Below are 20,830 nucleotides of genomic sequence, written 5' to 3'. Positions count from 1 at the left end.
GAGCATATTACCATCAGATGGATGGTTTCATTAAGGTGAAAATCTGTAGCAAGAAGTGCTCAGAGCCATTGTCAGGCTGGACTTGCATATGTCTCTGTGCTTGCGTATGCACATAATTGTGCACACCGTGTAAGTGAAAAGCAACTGAACAAAACTCTTCCTAATCTCCAAAATCTCAGTTTGTAGCTAAAGATTTGCAATAAATTGTGGGGCTGGAAGAAAGGAAGTAGGGGGAAATGGCAAACTTTGGGATGAGAATCACAAAGGAGCTCAGAAGACTGAAAGACGTTCATTGAGCCGAACTATGTGCAGCAAGAACAGTTCAGTTCCACACACACGGGAACAAGAAGTCCACTAGCAATCAGGATTCAGTTTCTCTATTCCACTTATTAGAAGCCTCATCTGTCTGTACTAGAAAGAATAGTGTCTGTGAATCACAATGGAGCAGCTCCTGAAATCACTTCATAGAGAGAAGCAATGGGCATAAATGACACCCAGCTACTATGAAGTAAACAGGGTAAAAACCCAAGCTCTGTTAAATCACTGCCAAAAGCCTCTTCAGTTTCAGTGATACCAGGATATTCATCACAGGCCTTTTATAAAAGAGTAGATGAGCTGTAGTGAGCTTGGAAACCTTTAGTTCATATGCCAGTGGCATCTCAACTCTCTCTTCCAGAATATCTGACTCTGAGGAATTGCCTCCTGTTTGGAAAGTATTTTGGGGGCCTCATTGCCTACCTTGTACTGGAGCAAGAGCTGAGGAGAAGGGTTTTTTATCCACAAATTCAGGACAGAATATCACATTCCTTAGAATAAGGGAGAAAGGAGTGACGTTATTCTGCGCACAAGAAAAGGGCAACTCATCCCCATCATGGGTTTATGAAATCTCACCTGGGTTTGAGTTTGCTGAGTAAAAGCTATACCTTGCTCCTGCAGGAAGGTATTAGGTTGGTCAGCTGCCAATTCCTGGGGAACGAACCCTGTGAGATTATTTACATTCACCCCAGTTAATCAATTAATGTTTGTAAAGCACTTTAAGCTTGAAAAGCACTCCTATAAATATTTGGTATGATCATATAATTACACTACCACATCTCAATTAAATGCACAATTGGCCATGCTTTAATCATGTAATTGAAGTGTCACCAGAAGTATTTCGAATGCAGGTATCTTAGTCTATGCTGACCATCCTCAAGTCTGGTTGTAAATCTGGAGCAAAATAAGGATTCTTGATTTTGGAAACACTGGAGACCTACTGTCTAATCAGAATGAATGTCACTTTCCCTAGAACAGAAATACATCTTTTCCACAACTACAAATACTTTTTGTCTTGCATCTTGAACCTTGCTTCTAGTGGGCAGCGCAAGGACTAACCTGCTTTTCTGTTTGTTTGGGGTTTGTTTTTGTTTTTGTTTTTTACTTTACTGCCTTCCCTCATTAATATAATAGAAAAAGAATGTCACTTGTGATCTTGTCTCAGATTTATATCCTTCAGGGTTATGCTTTATCAATGGTCTGTATACTGTACTGTGTGATGTACTGAAATAAATTAAAACAATTAAATGCTAAAGCATTGTCCATTTCCTCCAGAGGGTGAAAAAAGACATTAAGCCTCAAATAAATACATATATGTTGCCATCTGATTATCAGCAATATAGGAAGTATTTCTCCCTTCTCCATTGTCTTCATTCTGAATAGTAAGCTTGTTTATATCAGTGTTGACAATCCAAGCAGTGGTCCGGCTTCAAAAAAAAAGAGTAATTTTAAAATAGTAAGATTTGATATTTCTTTTTCATAGTACATTTTATGGTCTTCTAACTGTAAGATCTTTAGGCAACTTAGTTACATCTAAGCTTTTCTCTACAAACATGAGAGCTATGAAATTGTGGATTTTTTTTTTTTTGGGGGGGGTGGAGTTTATTACTTTTTATTTTTCTAATTAAATCAGAAACTTTAATGGACTATCTTGATTTATTAGATGAAGTAGTTAGTTACTTTGCTAGATGGCAGTATTGTTGCCATACTTCCCATTCCTCCTTTTTTACCTTCTTCCTCTGGTGATCTAACTCTTCTTCACTCCTTGCCTTTTCATGTTAATTAAATACTCTTTGGGGAAATGGATAGACAGTTTTTGTATATTTGTACAACACCTGCACAGGACTGTAGTTGAGGCTTCTAGATGCAATCACAACCAAAATAATTACATTTACATCTGCTCTTTCAGGTTCATTGGCATCAATTTATCCTGGAATGAACCTAAGATATTTTCCAATGCAGAGTTGTTATTACATCTTCCTATATCTTTCTGGAATAACTGCCACAACGTGGGCTCACAGAAAAATGTGAGTTTCCACCAAAACAATACCAGAAGATCAAAATATAAAAACTCTTCAGGGCAGGAACTACCTCCAAGTATGTCTGTATAGCATTTTCTGACAATAGGACTCCAGTGAGGGTGTCTAAGATGCAATTACATAATGCATATATATGAAATGGAATGTGTCATTACTGCAGTGTTAAGCTATAATTGGAAACCACAACAAGAAAAGCACTTTCTCCCTTTTTTTTTTTTAATTTATTTCACTGAAGGAAAAAAATTGTCTTTGATATATGAAGCATTTTATGAGACCATCTTTTTATTTTAATAACTGCTAATTTGCACACCTAACATCAATTGCTGGTGCAATTAATTGTGGATGCAAATGAGAATGTTTAGCTGTCTAATCACCTGATTGTGCCTATAAATCAGTGACAGTAATTATGTGTGTAAATGCTCATTTCAGCCTACAATTAATTTGGCCAAAATTGATAGGACAGAAAAAAATACCACCCTAGGCTGAAATTTGGTCCCCAGTGTGTGAAAAGAGAAAGTATCTTCTTCTTCTGCCTCTTGTGTCTAAATTGCAGAGAGCTAAGTAGACAAAGAGCAATGATTCCCCAGTCCCCAATAACTCACTGCCAGTGTTTCACAATAAAGTGCAATGGGAGAGGAAATATTTCCATAAGGGTTCATTAATCACAACATATTTGCCATGCACAACCACTCTGCAGAGCAGGTAAAGAACCCTGGGGGATGTTGCCTGGCACAGCATGTCATTTTCATAATAGGAAAAGTATTTTTTGCACAAATGCTGTAGAACCGAAGTTGCAGATGGCTCCATTGGCAGAGCTAGAGCCTCCTGGCGCAATCCTCGGCAGCCAAAGCTACTTTAGGTATTTATAGCAAGGATTAGTGATATCTCAAAAGAAGGATGCTGAAGATGCTCTCTGCCTGCTATGTGCAATATTCCCAGGTGTGCCCCTTGGGAGGACATGTGAGGCAGGCCAATAAAACCTCACCCAAAACCCAAACTACAGAAGGAAATCCAAGTCTTACCTGTCCCTGATGTGCTGCAGGACACTAATGAGAGGTCTAGGAACAATTACACTGACTGTGACTGAGAACCTGGGGGTCCAACAGACCCCATTAGCAGAACTACAGAGCAAAAGATGCCTTTCCAGCTCAGTGGCTTCTTTCAGATCTGGGCAGAAGGCCATTTCACTTTACCTAACCCTGAGGACTTTGGAGAGTCCCTGTTATCCCATCACACTCTAACCCATTGGTGTTTTGCATGAGAGGTAGGGTTGGTGTCTTGCTTATTGTACCTCTGTGGTCTCAATCTCTGAGTGGTTCATTGCTGCTTCACTCCCACGTGGGACTTTGAAGCCACCTGGTGTGATTTTAATTTAAATGTGAATTTAATGTGTTTTCCTTTTATATTGCTATGATGTGCATTGTCAAGAGAAATGCTGTAGGCTCAGATCTGGCCTCTCAGCTGTTTCTCTACGCTAGTCCCTGGTTTTGTTTCATGCATATTTCTGAGTAAAGCTGTTGCTCTGCGGTGGCGTGTGCACTGGGTACAAGGGTACGTTGGGTACAAGCACGGCGGTCATTCTTTGTGGGGGCAACTGAGTCTTCGGTTGTTCTACTAGCCAGGGGCCAAAAATCTGCCCATCGGCAAGGATGCTGCTGGAATTACAACTGAACAGAAGAGGGATGAAAGGTTGCATGCAGCCTGTATAAAAAGAAGTTCCACAATTCACCATGCTCCAATAGTTATGAAAAGGATTTTAAGACAAGGACTTGTGAAAACAAGGAGAAACACTGAAATGTTGTATCTTAACCAATTAAAACAATTCATACTGGAAGTGGTTAAAATTTACTAACATTTTTCTTACAGAAAATATAATCTCACTTAAAAGAAAAAAATGCTGTGAAAACATATTAAAAAGATCATAAGGAAATGTTTTCAGGACCAGGATGTGAATGATGAGAAAAAGAGAAACAGAGCGCCATATCATTTAGTTGCCCAACACGTTACTCCAGTAGGATGCAAGACACCCTAATGCAAGACAATATCTTAATCTTCAGAATTTTTCATTAAGTGAGACTTTTTTCAGCTAGCCTTAATTAGTTTTGAACTAAAATTGTAGGAGCAAGGTGGGACCCTAGACTTTCTGACACAGAATAAGAGAGAGCAGATCAGAATAACAGAGCAGATCAGAGATCACCCACAGTGGTCACTGCACTGCGACACAGGTGTGTCACAGGAGACCACCGCAAGCTCCGTGAGGGTCACAAAAAGCATCACAGCAGCCAGGTGGCTTGGCCATCTGAAGACATCCCTTGCTTTCTAACAGCACTCATTGGTCCTCAAATCTATTTAATTGGCTGGTCACCAGGTGTTTTTCTCCCTGCTTGCACAGGGCACCAGAGCTGACACGTGCTTTCTGACCGTTACTTCTCTCATCTGCTGGTTACTACTGCCAGCAGCAGCAGCCTGTTGGGCTCCTGGCTCCTGCTTCTTCTTAGTGCGGCTGCTGCACGGGAGCTATCGTAGTGAGTCACTTCTAATCACCAAGGGAACCCACAGCCAGATCCCTGCTCCTCCTAAAATAGGAACTCACAGCTACATCTTCTCTCCTCCTAAAATAATCAAACTATGAGAAAAAGCATGATATATTTGGCAGTATGTGAAATATGATATTCAACGCATTAGACAGGTGGAAAACCAGGACAATGAGCTCAGCCATAGCAGGGCCCCAGGCTAAGACCACCCCAGGCTTGCAGTGCAGGTGGTCTTCCAAGTCCACAGAGGCATGCAGAAGGGAGATCAGTGCTTTGCAGGTTCTGAGTAGAAACCATTGCAGGATCAGCTTTTCCCCCCCCATTATTTGAAAAAACTCTGAGGGAGGCCTTATAATCAACACATCCCCCTTATATTTTAATTCAGAAAACTGAGTCCTTGAAAGGAATACTATTTAACAAAGAAGACAATGCTAAGCTTTTTAAATGCTTTTATGAAGGCAAGTCTTGACTTTAGTTTATTCTTATCACATCAACTATTATAAATTGCAATATGATAATCCTTTTAAATAAATGTTCATTATTGTGAAGTACATTGAGAAAATGTTGGTTATTTTCAAGCAGAAGTGTTACCTGTAAAATATCGTTCTGCATTTCTATAACCTCTGTCTTTTATTTCTAGGTATTTCCACACAATATACTTGGGTATCCGGAGTCGACGGAGTGGAGAGAATGACAGATGGCGGTTTTATTGGAAAATGGTGTATGAGTATGCAGATGTGAGTATGCTGCATTTGCTAGCCACGTTTCTGGAAAGCGCACCACAGCTGGTCCTGCAGCTCTGTATTGTTGTACAGACTCGTACACTCCAGGCTCTCCAAGGTAGGGTTTCATTTAATCTATTTGGTTTTTATCATTTTAGGAAGATGCAATTTCTATACATACGTATTTATCCTTCTTTCAAACTGCTGTGTGCCTTGTACTCCTGGCATAAGAGCAGATCTTGCCTGCTAGCTGCTATTAAGCTGTTAACAATGACTCTGTCAAGAAAGCCTGTGTTGTTGGAGGTTTTTTAGCCTTTCTTATTGGCCCTGGGTTGTGGGTAGGGTTTATAATGGTTTGCTTTCTGCATGTCCTTGTAATAGAAGAGCTCTTCTGATTATCCACTGGGCCAATGTGAAAATTGCATCAATCAAACTATTGCTCTTCTCCCTACGCTTCTTTTTGTGAATGTTCAAAACTCTCCAAACTGCAGTAACGAGGTTCATATAGTATTATGCAAAACAGAAAATTGCACAGCAGAAAGACCTACTCTGTGAAGAAAATGCCAGTGTCTTTGGAATACCTGTCCATCAGTTCTTGGCCCTGTTTATCTGAAATGCTACAATTCACCTCCTGAGCATTACAACAATACTCATTCCTTCAAGCTCTGTCCTTCCTTCCAAGGTTGAAGCTTTCAGCAATCATGATTACTTCTTTAAAATGGTAAATGCATACATATGTCCTGCCATAGGGTTTTGTCAGTCAGTGATACAGATATAAGAATATCTCCTTCTCTACTGCTTTTTTGATGCTGCTTCTGGCTACCTGATAGTTTTTCTTTTGTATTGCACCATTATGTACACCTTATGGCTGTACCTGGGCAGAAATTACCAGCAAAGGAATGAAGTGAATGAGACCTTGTGATCCAGAAGGTGACACAAAGATCATGAGGTGGTGAGGAGTAAAGGGAGGAGGGGACGAGGAGCAGAGGGATAGAGAAGGAAATGCAGCATTTTTGCCATTTGTTTTTGAGAAACTAGATAGCTTATTATGAGTAACATGCAGTGAGACTGATTGGGTGAAAAAAAGACTTGGAACAAAGTGGGTAACTGTGTGAAGACTTTGACCCTGGGCAGTTTCCTGTGGATAAATCAGAGGCTTTTCACTTACCTCCTCTTTGAACTGACATCCAATAGAATCATAGAACCATAGAATGGTTTGGGGTGGAAGGGACCTCAAAGATCATCTAGTTCCAACCCCCCTGCCATGGGCAGGGACACCCTTCACTAGACCACATTGCCCAAAGCCCCATCCAACCTGGTCTTAAACACTTCCAGGGATGGGGCATCCACAACCCCTCTGGGCAACCTGTTCCAGGGCCTCACCACCCTCACAGTAAAGAATTTCTTTCTAACATCTAATCTAAATCGACCCTCCTTTAGCTTAGACCCATTAGCCCTTGTCCTGTCACTCCATGCCCTTGTAAACAGTCCCTCACCAGCTTTCCTGTAGGCCCCTTCAGGTACTGGAAGGCTGCTATAAGGTCTCCCTGGAGCCTTCTCTTCTCCAGGCTGAACAACCCCAAGTCTCTCAGCCTGTCCTCATAGGAAGAACATAACAGCTGTCCTGCTGCCTGTGGTTTTAGATTTTGTTTCTTTAGATCTAAAACTCTGTCACCTTAAGGGGAAAAGAAAGCCAAAGTTTCTATTTTAATTAGTTGGTGTTATGTACAAGAAAGATTGCCTAAGCACTTCCTACAGCTATTTCTCAAACTGATGCTGCCCCACACCAACCAATCCAAACTATTATCATTCAGGAGAAGGTATTATCATTTCAAGAAGCTTTGTCCCCCCAGAAAAAGACAATCCAGAGAGAGGCTTAGGAGAAGAACATAGCCAGAATACTGTATGGTCAGCTGTAATTTAGCTGTCTTCATAAACTATTAATACGGAAGGCCTCTCACCCTCATTTTAGTGCAATAATAGATCTGTCTATGAGAAATGTGGCTGGTGAGTAGGCACTAAGCCTGTGATGTACTCTGCAAGTGGTTGTTAATTAGAGAAAACCTGAAATGCTTCAAATTAAAAGGCAAAAATGGTTCCTGAAGCTTGCAATCAACTCTGTGAAATCTATGTATCAGAAACCAGAAAGGAATAAAACTATAATTATGGATTTCAGCTGAGAAGGCTGAAAATATTTACCAATCCTGTCTTCCCTCATTTTCTTCCATCTTCCAAGGAGAAAAGGCTCCATTTAAAAAAACCTAAGAAAATTAAATAAGGTTGTAGCATTTTCTTAAACAGTAGTACCATTATATTCTCCTGATGAAAGCTAATATGTTTTAGTACATTGCCAGCTGTGAAAATCCTTTTTCTGTTCTCTCTCCTTTTTAAAGGAATGTTAAGGATAATGTGTTACACTACAGGATGGTAGATTTGCTGTGAGGCTGCATAAGGAGAACATAATTTCTCTCAGTGGTATCATGCTACAGCTGGGTGTTTTAAGGTATATGCTTCAGTCAGCTGTCCGCTCATTGAGCCTGTTATAGAGATTTCTAACATGGATCAATAAACAGAGTGTTTGATTGATTTTCTTTGTTTAGAGAATGCAACTTGTTTCTTATTATTGTTCTTTTAGTTCTCTGTCCTGCAGAACAAAGTTATCATGACAATTGATAAGTGCCATCACTGGTCGACGCTCTTAAAAGTATACTTCCATCACAAACCACAAGTTTGGCATGGGAAATGAATGATACTGGAAATGTCTTGGTCTATAAGCAGGGTATTTCTAATATCAAGCCATTAATGACCACAAAAAAAAAACCTGTTGAATTTTTATTCATGAAATTGTGTATTTTCCATCCCAAATGCACCAAAATAGCATCATTCCCAACAGGATAATGCTGTCAGTGTGACTGAAGATTCCGTGTTTTGTAATGGGTTGGCTAGATGTGGATTATTTCTTATTTCAGTTCTTAAGCCCTGCTAATCAAGGTAAGAAATACAAACAGGCATGTACATATACATCCTTATGAAGATGAAGAAAAACATGGCACAATGTGTGCAAAACCTTCCCTCTTAATCTTCTGTACACTGCAGTGAGGGTCACTTCAAAAGCACAGAGATGTACCACAAGGATCCTTTAACACTTGCCTGGGGTCCCCAAGCATGAATTAAAAAAATGCAATGCAAACTTCTAGCAAGGATTGTGTAGAACTGTACTGTGACTGCTGCAGCAGAACATTGCTTACGCGGGAGGCCACAGACAGTCATTATGGAGTGGCATCTCTCTTCTGCATTGGTACCTAGAGAAATCTGAGTATGGATAAAACAGTATCTAAATTATTATCTAAAAATCTGATTCTTCTTTAAGATTTCATCAAAACTTGCACAATTAGAGGCAATGATCTTCCTTATTCTGCCTACAACCAGCAGCCACTTCCCTTCCAGAGTGGAAGGAGTGGAGCAGCTTATGGGGGAAGCTGATGATTTTTCAGTGCTAATTCCTCAAGAAAACAAAAAACTTTAGTATGATGCTGCACTAAGCTGGAGCTGTGCTAACCCCCCTATTACCTCCACCTTTTCCACCGTGGTGGTTGCTTTGAGTTTTAAGAAATATCTACTCTCTAGAAGACAGATATGCCTTGAAAATAAGTAATTCCTCAGTCTTTTCCTCATGGGAGTCTGTTTCCCTTCCTTTCTCTTCATGTGCTCTGAGTACAGCACTCCCACAGCAACTTCTCCGCTGAGCCAGCAGCACCTCCAAACTGCATTGCTTTTTTTGCTTTTTTTTTCCTTTTTTTTTTTTCCTTTCTCCTCTCCCTTAGTTACTCTGTAGGAAAGTCATGTCCTAAGCAGCTCCATGGTGGGAGTCACTAGCTTCACCAGTCCTGTCCTAGGTGGGAACTGCCTGAGGAATGGGGCAGCTCTGCATGTGGGGGGGGGAGCAATGGCAGAAAGTTCACTGAAACATCTCATCCATCTGCTTTCATAAGGGCATATATGTGGACAGCAGTGTCTGAATCATCTGCAGGTGAGCTAGTCGAGCTACCAGAAACAGTCTAACAGCAGTAGCCTGAAAGCCAGGATAGGCTTCCAGTGCCAGTCTGCATATACCAACCTCATGAAACTCCTTGTGGACCTGGGCCCTTCGCCCTATGTTTTCACTTCTGCTCCCAGGGCTGGACAACCAGGTCCTGCACTGGATCAAACTCCAAGTCACATGGAACCGAAATACCAGAGTTGAAAGTGTTTGAATTATTGGATGAGCCCAATAAATTCAGAAGGCTGCAAGTAATTCCTTTAAAATTGCCTCCACCCTTCAAGCCATTTAACAAATAAGCAGTAATTTCACAGTCTTTGCTATAAAAACAAACACTTCCACAATAAACTGCCATAGACTAAGTATTAGGCAGATTTATTGACACAGTAAGACCAGTCTGACGGCTACAAGACTCTTCCTTGGTTGGGTGTCTGGACATCCAGGATAACGTCCACATCTCACTACATTTGCTCTGCTGGCTCGACAGGTCTTAGGACTGACAAAGCGACAGACTGACCTGGACTGGCCAGTTGGCTCAGCGGGGTTATTCCGCAATCACTTGAAGCCAACCTACCCGCAGGCTGCCCCGGAAAATCTTTGATTTAATCATGGAAAGTCCTGCTGGCACCTCACCCAAGCTGTGTGCTGGCTCTGGCATTCCCATGGCTGCACACTGGGCCCCTCGGATACTTTTATTTTCCTCATTGTTAGCTTGGTTGGGGCTCAGCAGGATCCAGCTGTACTCCCTGGGGCAGGGGGGTGTCACACAACCGGTACTGCCAGCCCTGGGGAGGCAGGGGGGACACGGCATCAGGGTGGGTAGCGAAGGTCAGAGATGTCCCTTTTTGTACCACCTCATTTTGGAATCATGCACACAGACTGGCAGTCATCCCTTGGCACTCTTCTTTTACTTCCTTAGATTTTCCCACTATGCCATTTGATTTTAGAAAGACTTCCCATCTTAAAATTAGTAAAAACCAGCAAGCAAAAAATCCTGCTGATCATCTGATTGGAAAGAGACTCCTATCTGTTAGCATACGGTTACTGTCGTCTTACTCAAGGGCATGGTGTTCTGTGAGGAATGGTGTTCTAGCTGCTCCTAGATGACCAGATAGACAAGATTACTCCCTGGATTTACCACAGATTTCATTATTTATGCTGTATTAATTAACACATTGTTTAAATTATAGATTAGCTTCTCATTCCTGTTTACTGCATATTATGCTGGCTACTCAGCATTTGGCATTTTTCTTCTTCATCAGCCCCTGGGTGGGGTTTATTCTGGCTTCTCCATACAGTACTATTAATCAAAGTCTCTATCAATGTTTAATCAAAGTCTAATCAAAGTATCATATAAAGCTGCATTTCTTAATATAGACTGACAGTAGTGCAAAAGCAAAATGAGAAGTTCAGAACAATTTATAAATTCATCAAGTTTCACTGAAGTCACCACACTCCCATAGAGCTCCTGGATTCTGCTGAAAGTGCATTTCCATGAAATCTCCCTGGCCAGCCATTTTGCCATTTTCCACCAGCTCTGTTGGAAACTCGTATGCTGTTCATATGCTGACACCAGAGCCAGCGTACAAAAGTTCACAGTGCCACCAAGCATCGCTCTCCAGTCCCTCTACTCCAAACAAATTGCTCTTCCTGCCTGAGCTGAACAAAAAGTTCAGAGACTTGCTAGCAGTTTATGACATGGCTGATAGGTCCTAACTTTATCTGGCGGAAGGAAATTATGTGTTAGCCAGTTCATTAAAAAAATCCTTTGGCAAAGCTCATCCCCGTGCATCAGGAGTTCAAACTCTTTTCATATCAGCACAATAAACTGAAATTCATTTAAGTCTTTACAATTTTTTTGTGAGGACAACACTATGCTTTCACTTGGCTTTTCTTTTTTTGTGACCTTCACAGCCATTTTGGATTGCTCTGTAAAGTGCTGCCTATATTTGCAGTGCTCTTTAAATTAAATAAAAATAAAAAATTCTGATGTAAAATCTTATACAATTCAATGTATATTTGTATGGAAATAAGGTGCAGCACTTGAGCTCTGGGCAAGCTGCCACTGCTTTTCTCTGTGCTGTCAAGGTTCTGCACCACTGCAGTCCAGCATCCAGGCTTTCCAGAGAGAAAGAAAAGCAGAGCAAGCAATAGTCACAGATTCTGCCTGCAACTTGGCAAAACAGATTTTCGGTGACAAGGTTGAACAAATTTGATATACTACGGAGTAAATGTGTCTTCTGCAAATGACTTTTAAACTGATCTGTAGGCCCCTTTGCAAATCTGAAAATGTTATCTTGCACTCATTAGGACAGAGCCATCATATTAGCACACCCTTGCTTCTGATAGGACAGGAGAGGACTTCCTGAAGGCGATCATGTCATATAATCCATTTCATAACCTGATTACAATCTTAAAACTAGTTATACCCTTTGTAGCTAATATGCCAGTTGGAAGTTTAATTCTCTGATTGATAAAGACCTGCTGCTGCTGTCCTGCCTTTTTAATTTCATCAGCAGTCTGTCCCTATTTATTCTTGTGCCATCCCTGTTTTTATACTTGTTCCCTAAGGAAATGAGGTTCATGTGATTATATAGTCCATTTCTGTCCTTCAGTCCTGACTTTTAGGAACTTCTGATCCATTGCACTATTTCAATCAAATATAAAAGAACAGCAAACATCTCAAAGATAATTATGTTTCCTTAAATGTTGTGAAAAAAGCAGCCAAGTCAGAGGAAAAAAAGACAAATGAGAGCTTCCACTAAAGGGAGAAGCAGGCAGACTTCAACCATTATTCTTTTTGTTAGGCAGCAGCCACCAGCCAGTCCAAATGTGCATCCTTCCAGACAAGACATTGCACTGCTCTCCCCTGCCCGGTGGGACTATTGTGATAGACAGATGGGAGTAGGGAATAAGAGACACTTTGATGGGAAAGTAAGAATCATTCCTCCTGCTGCTCGTTCTCTCATCTCGTGAGAGGTTCTGCATTCTCTAGATTATCTTCATAGACTTTCCCTTCATCAGTTCCAGTCTGAATTCATCTTTGGTGAATATGGATGACCAAAGACTGTACAGAGTGCTCCAGATTACATTTCTCCAGAGCTCTCATATTTCTCATGGCTATATCTCACTAGGTATGATCTAGTATTGTAATTCCCTGTTGAGTGAGGCATTGCACTGGTTAATCCTAGTTGTTTCATGATCCTTTAAAGCACACAGGCCCTTCTGGTGTCATGTCACTCTGATGAGGCTTCAATTACATTAAAAAAAAATATTAGCAACTAAATGCGTGTAATGAAATTTCATCTCATTTCTACTTTTCCAGCCTGCAAGGTATTCCTGATTTTTCCACATATCACTCTCCTTTTCTACATTGATAATGTCTCCCAAAACCTTATTAGTGTATTAATTTTTAAAATCAAGGTCATTAAGAGAAATATTTAGACAAGATTTCTTCCAAGGGTAACCCGTATTGAAAAAAGTCATAGTAATCCTTCTGCAGCCCAAGAGTTTTTCAATAGAATTTCAACATAATCCTGCAGTATCTTTCTTTAACTAGTTCTTTTACCTGCCTTAGCTATATTCTACTAATCCCCGTCTTTTCAAGCTTCACCAGTACTTTCCCATTAGCATGGTAATCAGCATTCTGCCAAAGTTTTGATAAAGTAGATCTACCATATTTTATTTATTGAGAAAGCGGTTATAAAAGAAATATCAAGTTAGCCTAGACTCTGTGGCTCTCTTATGATCTACTTTTTTGCAGTTATCTGCTGTTTTTCATCTTCTTTCATGTTTACCTTCATTCTCAATGAGTTTTTGCTTTAAAGGCTGCTCTGAAGCTTTGTATTGTATTGAAGCAACATTGTAGGCCTGTTTTAGGCAGGTACTTGTGAAATGCACCAGATCACCTCTTTTCCAGTCACATGGCGCCAGTTCTGAGTGGGGAGACTCGCTTACGATGCTTCTCATCAGCAGCAGGATCTCGTACTCCAGACTTTTTCAAATCCTGAAACAGAGGTTTTCTGGTTGCACTGGGTGAAAACATGGAGCTTTGAGTTTTGCTTTATTTCCTTTCTTTTACAGATTTCCTTTCTGTTCTCATTTCCTATCCGCCGGCTCTGTCTTTGCGCTCTTGTTTCAAGAGCCCTTATTGAAGATTGGCCTATAAGGCACAATCTTTATTGCTGATCGTCCTTTTTCCATTTCCATTGAGGCACCATTTTTGAGGTGGGTTTGCATACAGCTAAGTTTTGAGGCTTTTTCCAGAACTTTTTTTGCTTTGCAGAGTTTAAAAGCTCCAGAAGTTCCTCTGTGTTTTTCCTTAAAGAAAATCTAAGTCTCCTCCACAGAGAAGTCCCCGAACAATTAACTTCTGCTGCCTTCACTCATTTCTTTAAAATTCTGATAGACAGACTTACTAACAGATCTATTTTTGTTTATCCCTCCATTTTATTTAAATTAAACCAACATTCATGTGATCCAATGCTATTTTTTACTTTAGCTGTCCTATAACAACCTCAATACTTTCTGTAACTAAGTTTAGAAAGAAGTCTCTCTGCTTTCTGTCAGAAAATCTGTCAGTCGTCACACTCCGGAGTATCTATCTGGGCTGCCTTCAGTAGCATTTGTTCTCCAGTCTATCTCTGAGAAATCGGAGTCTGCCATAATGAGAAAATTTTCTGCAGAATTTCTCCCTGTAATAATGGTTTAAACATCTCTATCCATATCCAGATTTAACTCTGGAATTCTACAGCAGACTCTAACAACTACACACTATCTTTCCCCAAAGTAATTTTGTATGCAAGCAGAATCTATTTTATCAGGGACACCTTTACTGAAACATCAGTCTGTCAATCCATTCATCCACATTGCTTTTACCATTATTTCCATCTTTTCTGAATACCACCTCACCTTCAGTACCTATGTCCAGGGAGTGATTACGAGTCCATGATGTTTCTGTAACCCTATAATTCTCTTTGTAACTCTATAGTGCTTTGTGTCCTGCACCCATGACTTATTTCCTGCATTTACAGATGTCCTGTCCCTGTCTATTCATCTATCTATAGGTGTGTTACGTCAATACAACTTGTAAATGTGAAAGAGGCAATGTTCACAATGTGGCAGGTATTGTCAGGAAGATAAGGAGTTGGCAGAGTGATGGTGTTTTTTTCTTAGCACATCCATAACAAACCCAGTGTACAGGACCTCAACCTCTGAAAGTCAATCAAAGATATTAGTGAGCATTTTTTTTCCTTCTAAATGCAGTAAAAAACCCCTAATTCCTCTAGAAACTTCAGGAACAAGAGTGGAACTGCCTCCAACATTTTTTTTGCAAATAAAATGTTCTGATGGCTCTCTTTTTTTTACTGAGTTTGTGCTGGTATCTTTATCCTTGTTTAATTCCTATTAGTTCCTATTAACCGATCATAAAAAGACCACAGGATCACATAACTCTATATACACATATCAATATGAGTTTGTGATATGATGAAAAAAATAACATTTGTGGAGCTTGGCCACTCAGTGCCCATTTTTTGCCACTCATTAAATCACAGGAAAAATGAATATACTGTGCAGGTCATTCTGAATAAATGGCAGTAAGGCTTCGTAACATACCAGCATGAAATCTGCCTATGTAATTTTAATAGAAAAAAAAAGGCATTAAAAACAGTATTAGGAAGATTAATATACATTTTCCTGCTACTCTTTTTGTCTTCTTTCTTCGGGCCACGTTAGATATCCTAGCTACATTTGCAGATACAGATGTCTCCAGTTCAGTTTCAAAATCCTATTGAAAGGCCTTAATAAATCAGCTGTTTACCACAGATATTAGGTGGGTGCCTCCTTCACAACATTTGAACAATCTTGTCATATATTTACATATGTGAGCCCAAATTTAGACACATATTTTGTATTACCTTAAAAGTATTATGCCAGTCTGAAAGAATTATAAGTGTTTTTATAAACTTCCGTTTGCATACAAATACAATTTCAAGATTGGTTTCTCAAGGTTTTTGATGCAGCTTGTCCCAGTACCAAGCTGATAATATCACCTGTGGGTGGCATTTCCAGCTCACAGAGATAGAGAGATATCATTTCTTACCTTGTCACAGAATGTCATGGTTTAGCCCCAGCCGGCAGCTGAGCACCACTTGGCCACTCGCTCACTCCTTCCGCCCTTGGTGGGATGGGGAGGAGAATCAGAAGAAAAAGGTAAAACTCGTGGGTTGGAGTAAGGACAGTTTAATAGGACAGCAAAGGAAGAGGACAATAACAACAGTACTAATAAAAGAATATGCAAAGCGGGTGATACACTATGCAATTTGCTCACCGCTGGGAACTCAATGCCCAGCCCATCCCCGATGATGTCATATGGTATCAAATATCCTTTTGGCTAGTTTGAGTCACCTATCCTGGCTGTGTCCCCTGCCAGCTTCTTGTGAAAATTAACTCTATCCCAGTCGAAAACCAGGACGCAGAATCAAAGAATAAATAAGTTAGGTTGGAGGGTCTTTAGGAGATCATCTAGTCCAAACCCTGCTTGAAGCAGGGCCCTGTTCAAAGATAGGTCAGGTTCCTCAGGGCCATCTCTCAGAGTTTTGTGTACTTCTGTGGATGGAGATCCCACAGCCTCTCTGGGTGAATTGTACCAGTGCTCAACACTCTAGTGAAAATTTCTTTTCTTACAGCAAATCAGAACTTCCCTTGCTGAGATTTGTGACTGTTGCCTCTTGTCCTTTCACTGTGCACCTCTAAGAAAAGTTTATTTCAGTTTTCTCTACAACTCCCCTTTAGGTAGGAGAAAATGGCAATTAAATCTCTCCCCTTGCTTCACACCCCTCTCTACCAGCCCTCTCTCCAGGCTACGTAAGCCCAGCTCGCATGCCATGGAGGGGGGAATGGCAAAAAAAACCAACCCTAAAATTACTTTCAGGTTCTCTAGAGGTTTTTAAATTTAATAGTGGCTCCTCAAAGCTGCTAATAGATATACATAGTGGTAAAGACAACCCGAAACACAAAGTAGTGCATTTAGTTTCTGTGAGCGTGATATATTGCCTACACACTGAATTTCATCTGTTGGGTAATGTCAGAAAGTTAGTGGCATATCTTTCTGCTCCCTTTTTGTTGTGCTAAAAACACATTTGCCAAAGAACAGATTCCTGGTTTCGTTTGGGTTACTGTGTATTCTGTGACTGGTACTTTTGTTCAGGGGTGGTGGGAAAGAAGTGATGCATGCTTGGCACAGAAAAAGCTTTCTTGTGTCTAATATAGCAGTGAGAAATTTCAGTCGTGATTGTGTCTTACCCAAAGACTGCACAATACTGCAACGATAAGAATTAATGTGAATTCTTCATTGTGCCTTTAAAGCTTCAGTCAAGGAGCCAATGTACATGTCCAGCTTTACTCTATATACATAGATCTGAAATTTTCTCAGCCATTTTCTTTGTTAGTGCATGATATATGCCTTCCCTTATTTATCTTGCACCTTTTGACCTGTCTGCAAAACTACCTTTTTTGCCAAAATTTACCAGAAAAGTAATCCTTTCTGTTGAGTACGATTTCAACTGCTAGTTGCAGGTCAAAGTGGGATGGCATGTTTTAAAATGTGTCTTGCATGAAGTTCAAGTTTAATTGTATACAGGATATACTACAGATGATGAAATCACCTATGGAAATTAGTATCTATAAATTATTTTGTAAGTATTAGGATTTTTCTGTTGTGCATATAGTAGGTGAGTATCAAACTGCAAATATAAACAAAACCCATGGCGTTCTTGATTTGTGCTCAGAGTTTTGCAAGCGTCAATGAACAGCCAGTGCCACAGTGACACTGAAACAAAAGGTCCAGTCTGGCATAAGAGGGTCACCCCTGTGGGCACCTTCTCACTGGCGTCGGTGGAACTGCTGTCATGAATAAAGAGTATTCACTGGGCTGGGGTTTACGGGACCGTTGTTTTACAAAAAGGTATTAAATAGCTCTCTTTTGTGTTAGGCTTGACATTCTACCTAACCTAATGTGGGTACAAACCTATTAAATATATTTTATTAGTTTTTCATTTCCCTAACTAAATTATAATGAAAATAAATTTCAAATCTTTTTTTTTTTTTTCTGTCCTGTGGGTGTTATTTCTCATAGTGTGTCAGTTAATAAAGTGGTAAACTATATTCTATTCTCTCTATATAATGAATACAATTTAAAAACAAATCATTAATAGCTTTTGTGTTACAGCTGAAGAGAGAATTTCTAGTTTTAGTTCTGAGTGAGCCATTTAGCACATCATTTGTGCATGGATGACCAGCGTGCTCTCGTGAGTTGAATAGCCTGGGCAGGAAGAATCTCATGATATGAGGCTACTGAATCACTAGTGATCCCAGTCCGTTATGTTTAATAGACACTGTGTCTGTGTGCTCTTTCCCACCCTGCAAACATTTCATGGTGTAGAGAAATTCTCCCATTCTCACATAATTGAGTCAAAAGCATGAACTGAATCCTCTCGTGGTGTGGCTTTCCTGGCACAGCCACAAATAGTCCTCCCTGTCACCCTCCAGCAGCCATCCGGGACTGTCACAGGGTTCTGGCAGCAGCACCCTCCTGGAGCACCCACCCAGTGTCACTGGGAGGACCCAGGAACCCGTGACAGGGTCAGAGAGCGGCCGAGGCACTGATCCTGCAGGTGCTGGGCACTGGGGCCGCGGGGCTTTCGGGACTAGCGCGTGGCAGAGATCAGCAGCAGCGAGCCCCCTCCGCCAGCTGCCGTATTGCTCTGAGCAAGGCTGCTGCCGTGTCCCCGGCGGTGGGGACAATCGAATGACTCACGAAAAACCTCCTAGTTCGCTGCAGTTTTCAGTCTGCAAAATTAAATAAACTAACCCCCGTCTCAGCTTACTGTTTTATGCTGTGCTAAAATCTGCGGTAGCTCAGGGGCTGCTTCGTGAGCCATGCTGTCGTCCCTGTCACAGGGGCAAGCGAACGACGGGGTGTACCCCTCCTTCAGCCATCTGCTGCCACCCCTGCGTCAAAGCCCTCGGAAAGCTTATGCAACTTCAGGCTGTTTTCAGGTTTTAACAAGTGCCTTCGGTGCTCTCATACTCTCTTTCCTGCTCTGTGGAAAAATGTATTGAGTGGTTCATTATCACTGGAAAGGTGGATGGAAAGGAAAGAGCTGTTCATGCACCGTCTAGTTAAATTGGATCTTTCCCAGGTCTCTTGTGCTGCAGAAGGGCATTCAGAGCTCATTTTGAACTCCTAGGCTAGTCACTCTTGGTAATGAAGCTTAATAAGTAAGATGCCCCAAAGCCATAAAAAATTGAGCTCTGGTGATCTTCTTGATCCTGACCCTAAGTGGCATGGTAGCATTTACTCTCTGGGTGCTCAGAGCAGCTTGTCATCCTTATTACTTATATATAGCACAAAACATAACTGCTTTCCTAGGTAACTGGGCTCTTTGCTGGTTTTGCTCAGCAGAAGGCAGAAAATATGCAATATGAGTCCAAGGCAACAGGACACTGAAAATGGCTTCCCATGTCTTTTTTTCAGACCCATCATAGTCCCAGCATATCTCATAGGCACACCATGAGACCAGGACTCTCATCTAGAGGTTTTTAATCAGGTATTTTCACCTGCAAGCACAATAGACACTAAAATGGTTTGCAGTAAAAAGTGATTCTTCTAGGTGATGAATATTTTATATCTTTTTCCTGGCATTTCCTTTAAAAAGCATTGTTTTACTTTCCACTCCTATGGAGTCAGTTTTATTTTAAAGAGCTGTCTCAGAAATGCCTGAAAGTGTCTTGAATGGTGATTCAGCAGGAAAGAAATGGGGTTACAATCATCTGCCCGAGAAAAAATCCAAAGGCGTTTTCTGGTTTTGATGGGTTTGGGGTTTTTTTTCAGACTTGGAATGCCACTTCCTTGATAATGAGGGTAGCAGCAAAACTGGGAAAACAAGTTGGAAAGAGCGCATGATGTAGCCACACACCTGGCTGCCTCATTCCCCACACCTGCTCTGGATTCACTTTCAGCTACTTCAGTGCTGTTCCTTGAGATGTAGAGCGGTGCAAGCAAGGGCAGAATCAGGCCTTTGGCTTCGCAGTGGCAGCACATCATGTGGCAGCAGCCTTTGGAGCCAGATGGGTTTTCTGAGCAGAGCATAATGGACTGCAATTGAATTGATATTTTAAGCTAACAAATGTTTAGATCAGAGAGGCTCACAACACAGGCGCTTACAATACAGGGCTGATTGCAGCATGACAGAAGCGGCTAAATGCTGTAATGGGGAAGGTGGTGTCAGCATTTCACTTTTAAAATTTGATTCTTAATGACTTCAAGCAGCTGTAAAAATTCACTTTTAGCTGAGGCTTGAACAAGGACATGGGCCAAGACCCAGAGCAATCTAAAAAGGGATCCCAGTTCATCTCTGTATGAAAGGCTTCCCAGTATGTAAAAAGCTTAAATGTAAGAGGGCAGCAAAATCTGCTTCCCCACAGATAGGGTCCTGTGGTTGTTTCTGAAGCTGAGACGCAAGCGAGGCAACGAGAATGAACAGTGCTTTGAAAAAAGCTCTGCTGAAAAGATCAGCTGGATAAAACGCACAGAGCTGCTAGCGATCGCTGGGAAAGCACATCAGCCATACTTCACCTAACATGAAAGCTAAAGGACTAGTAAATTGAATGGTGGCAAAGTCAAAACTGCGTATTGAGAAAGTGCTGTCTTTAAACCATTAGACTGTATAAGGTATCCCTTTGTCAGAAAGTATCACTGAGGCCAAGCAACCAGTAAGGGTGACAAAAGATTGAAGAATTTTAATAATAATAATAATAATCAGAAGTCTAACAGCAAATGCTTACAATCCAGCCATTCTGGAGGTACTTACACGGTTGTATCTTTCAGAATTGAGTTTCCTGATGTAGAAAAAGCCCTTTTCTTCATGGCAGGATAGTCCTGAACTGTTTTTTGTAGAATTCCTTATAGCTTTCAGTGAAGTATCTTGCACTGGTTGTTGGCATCAACACAAATGGAATAGCTGGCCTGCAAGTCCAGTGCAGCTGACTTGTCTTGTGTTCATCTGTTACTACACTTGGGGAACTCTTCTGCACTATGGGCTTTTTTTCTCCTACTTGAGGTTTCATCGATTGGGAACAGTCACCAAGTCCAAGTCTTTCAGACTATACATTCAGAAG

At 40.9% G+C, this 20,830-nt stretch overlaps 1 protein-coding gene across 1 annotated transcript in view; it reads left to right on the top strand.

Annotated features, from left to right (window-relative positions):
• Positions 1-20,830, top strand: part of XKR4 (XK related 4) — a 226,632-nt gene that overhangs the window by 136,802 nt on the left and 69,000 nt on the right. Inside the window, exon 2 of the mRNA XM_075744086.1 lies at positions 5,529-5,728. Coding sequence (XP_075600201.1) covers positions 5,529-5,728 — 200 coding nt within the window. The remainder of the gene's footprint in view (positions 1-5,528; positions 5,729-20,830) is intronic.

Source organism: Balearica regulorum, chromosome 2 (genome assembly GCF_011004875.1).
Source record: "Balearica regulorum gibbericeps isolate bBalReg1 chromosome 2, bBalReg1.pri, whole genome shotgun sequence".
NCBI lineage: Eukaryota > Metazoa > Chordata > Aves > Gruiformes > Gruidae > Balearica > Balearica regulorum.
The sequence above is the reverse complement of the archived record's forward strand: the minus strand, read 5'-3'. Positions and strand labels throughout refer to the sequence as shown.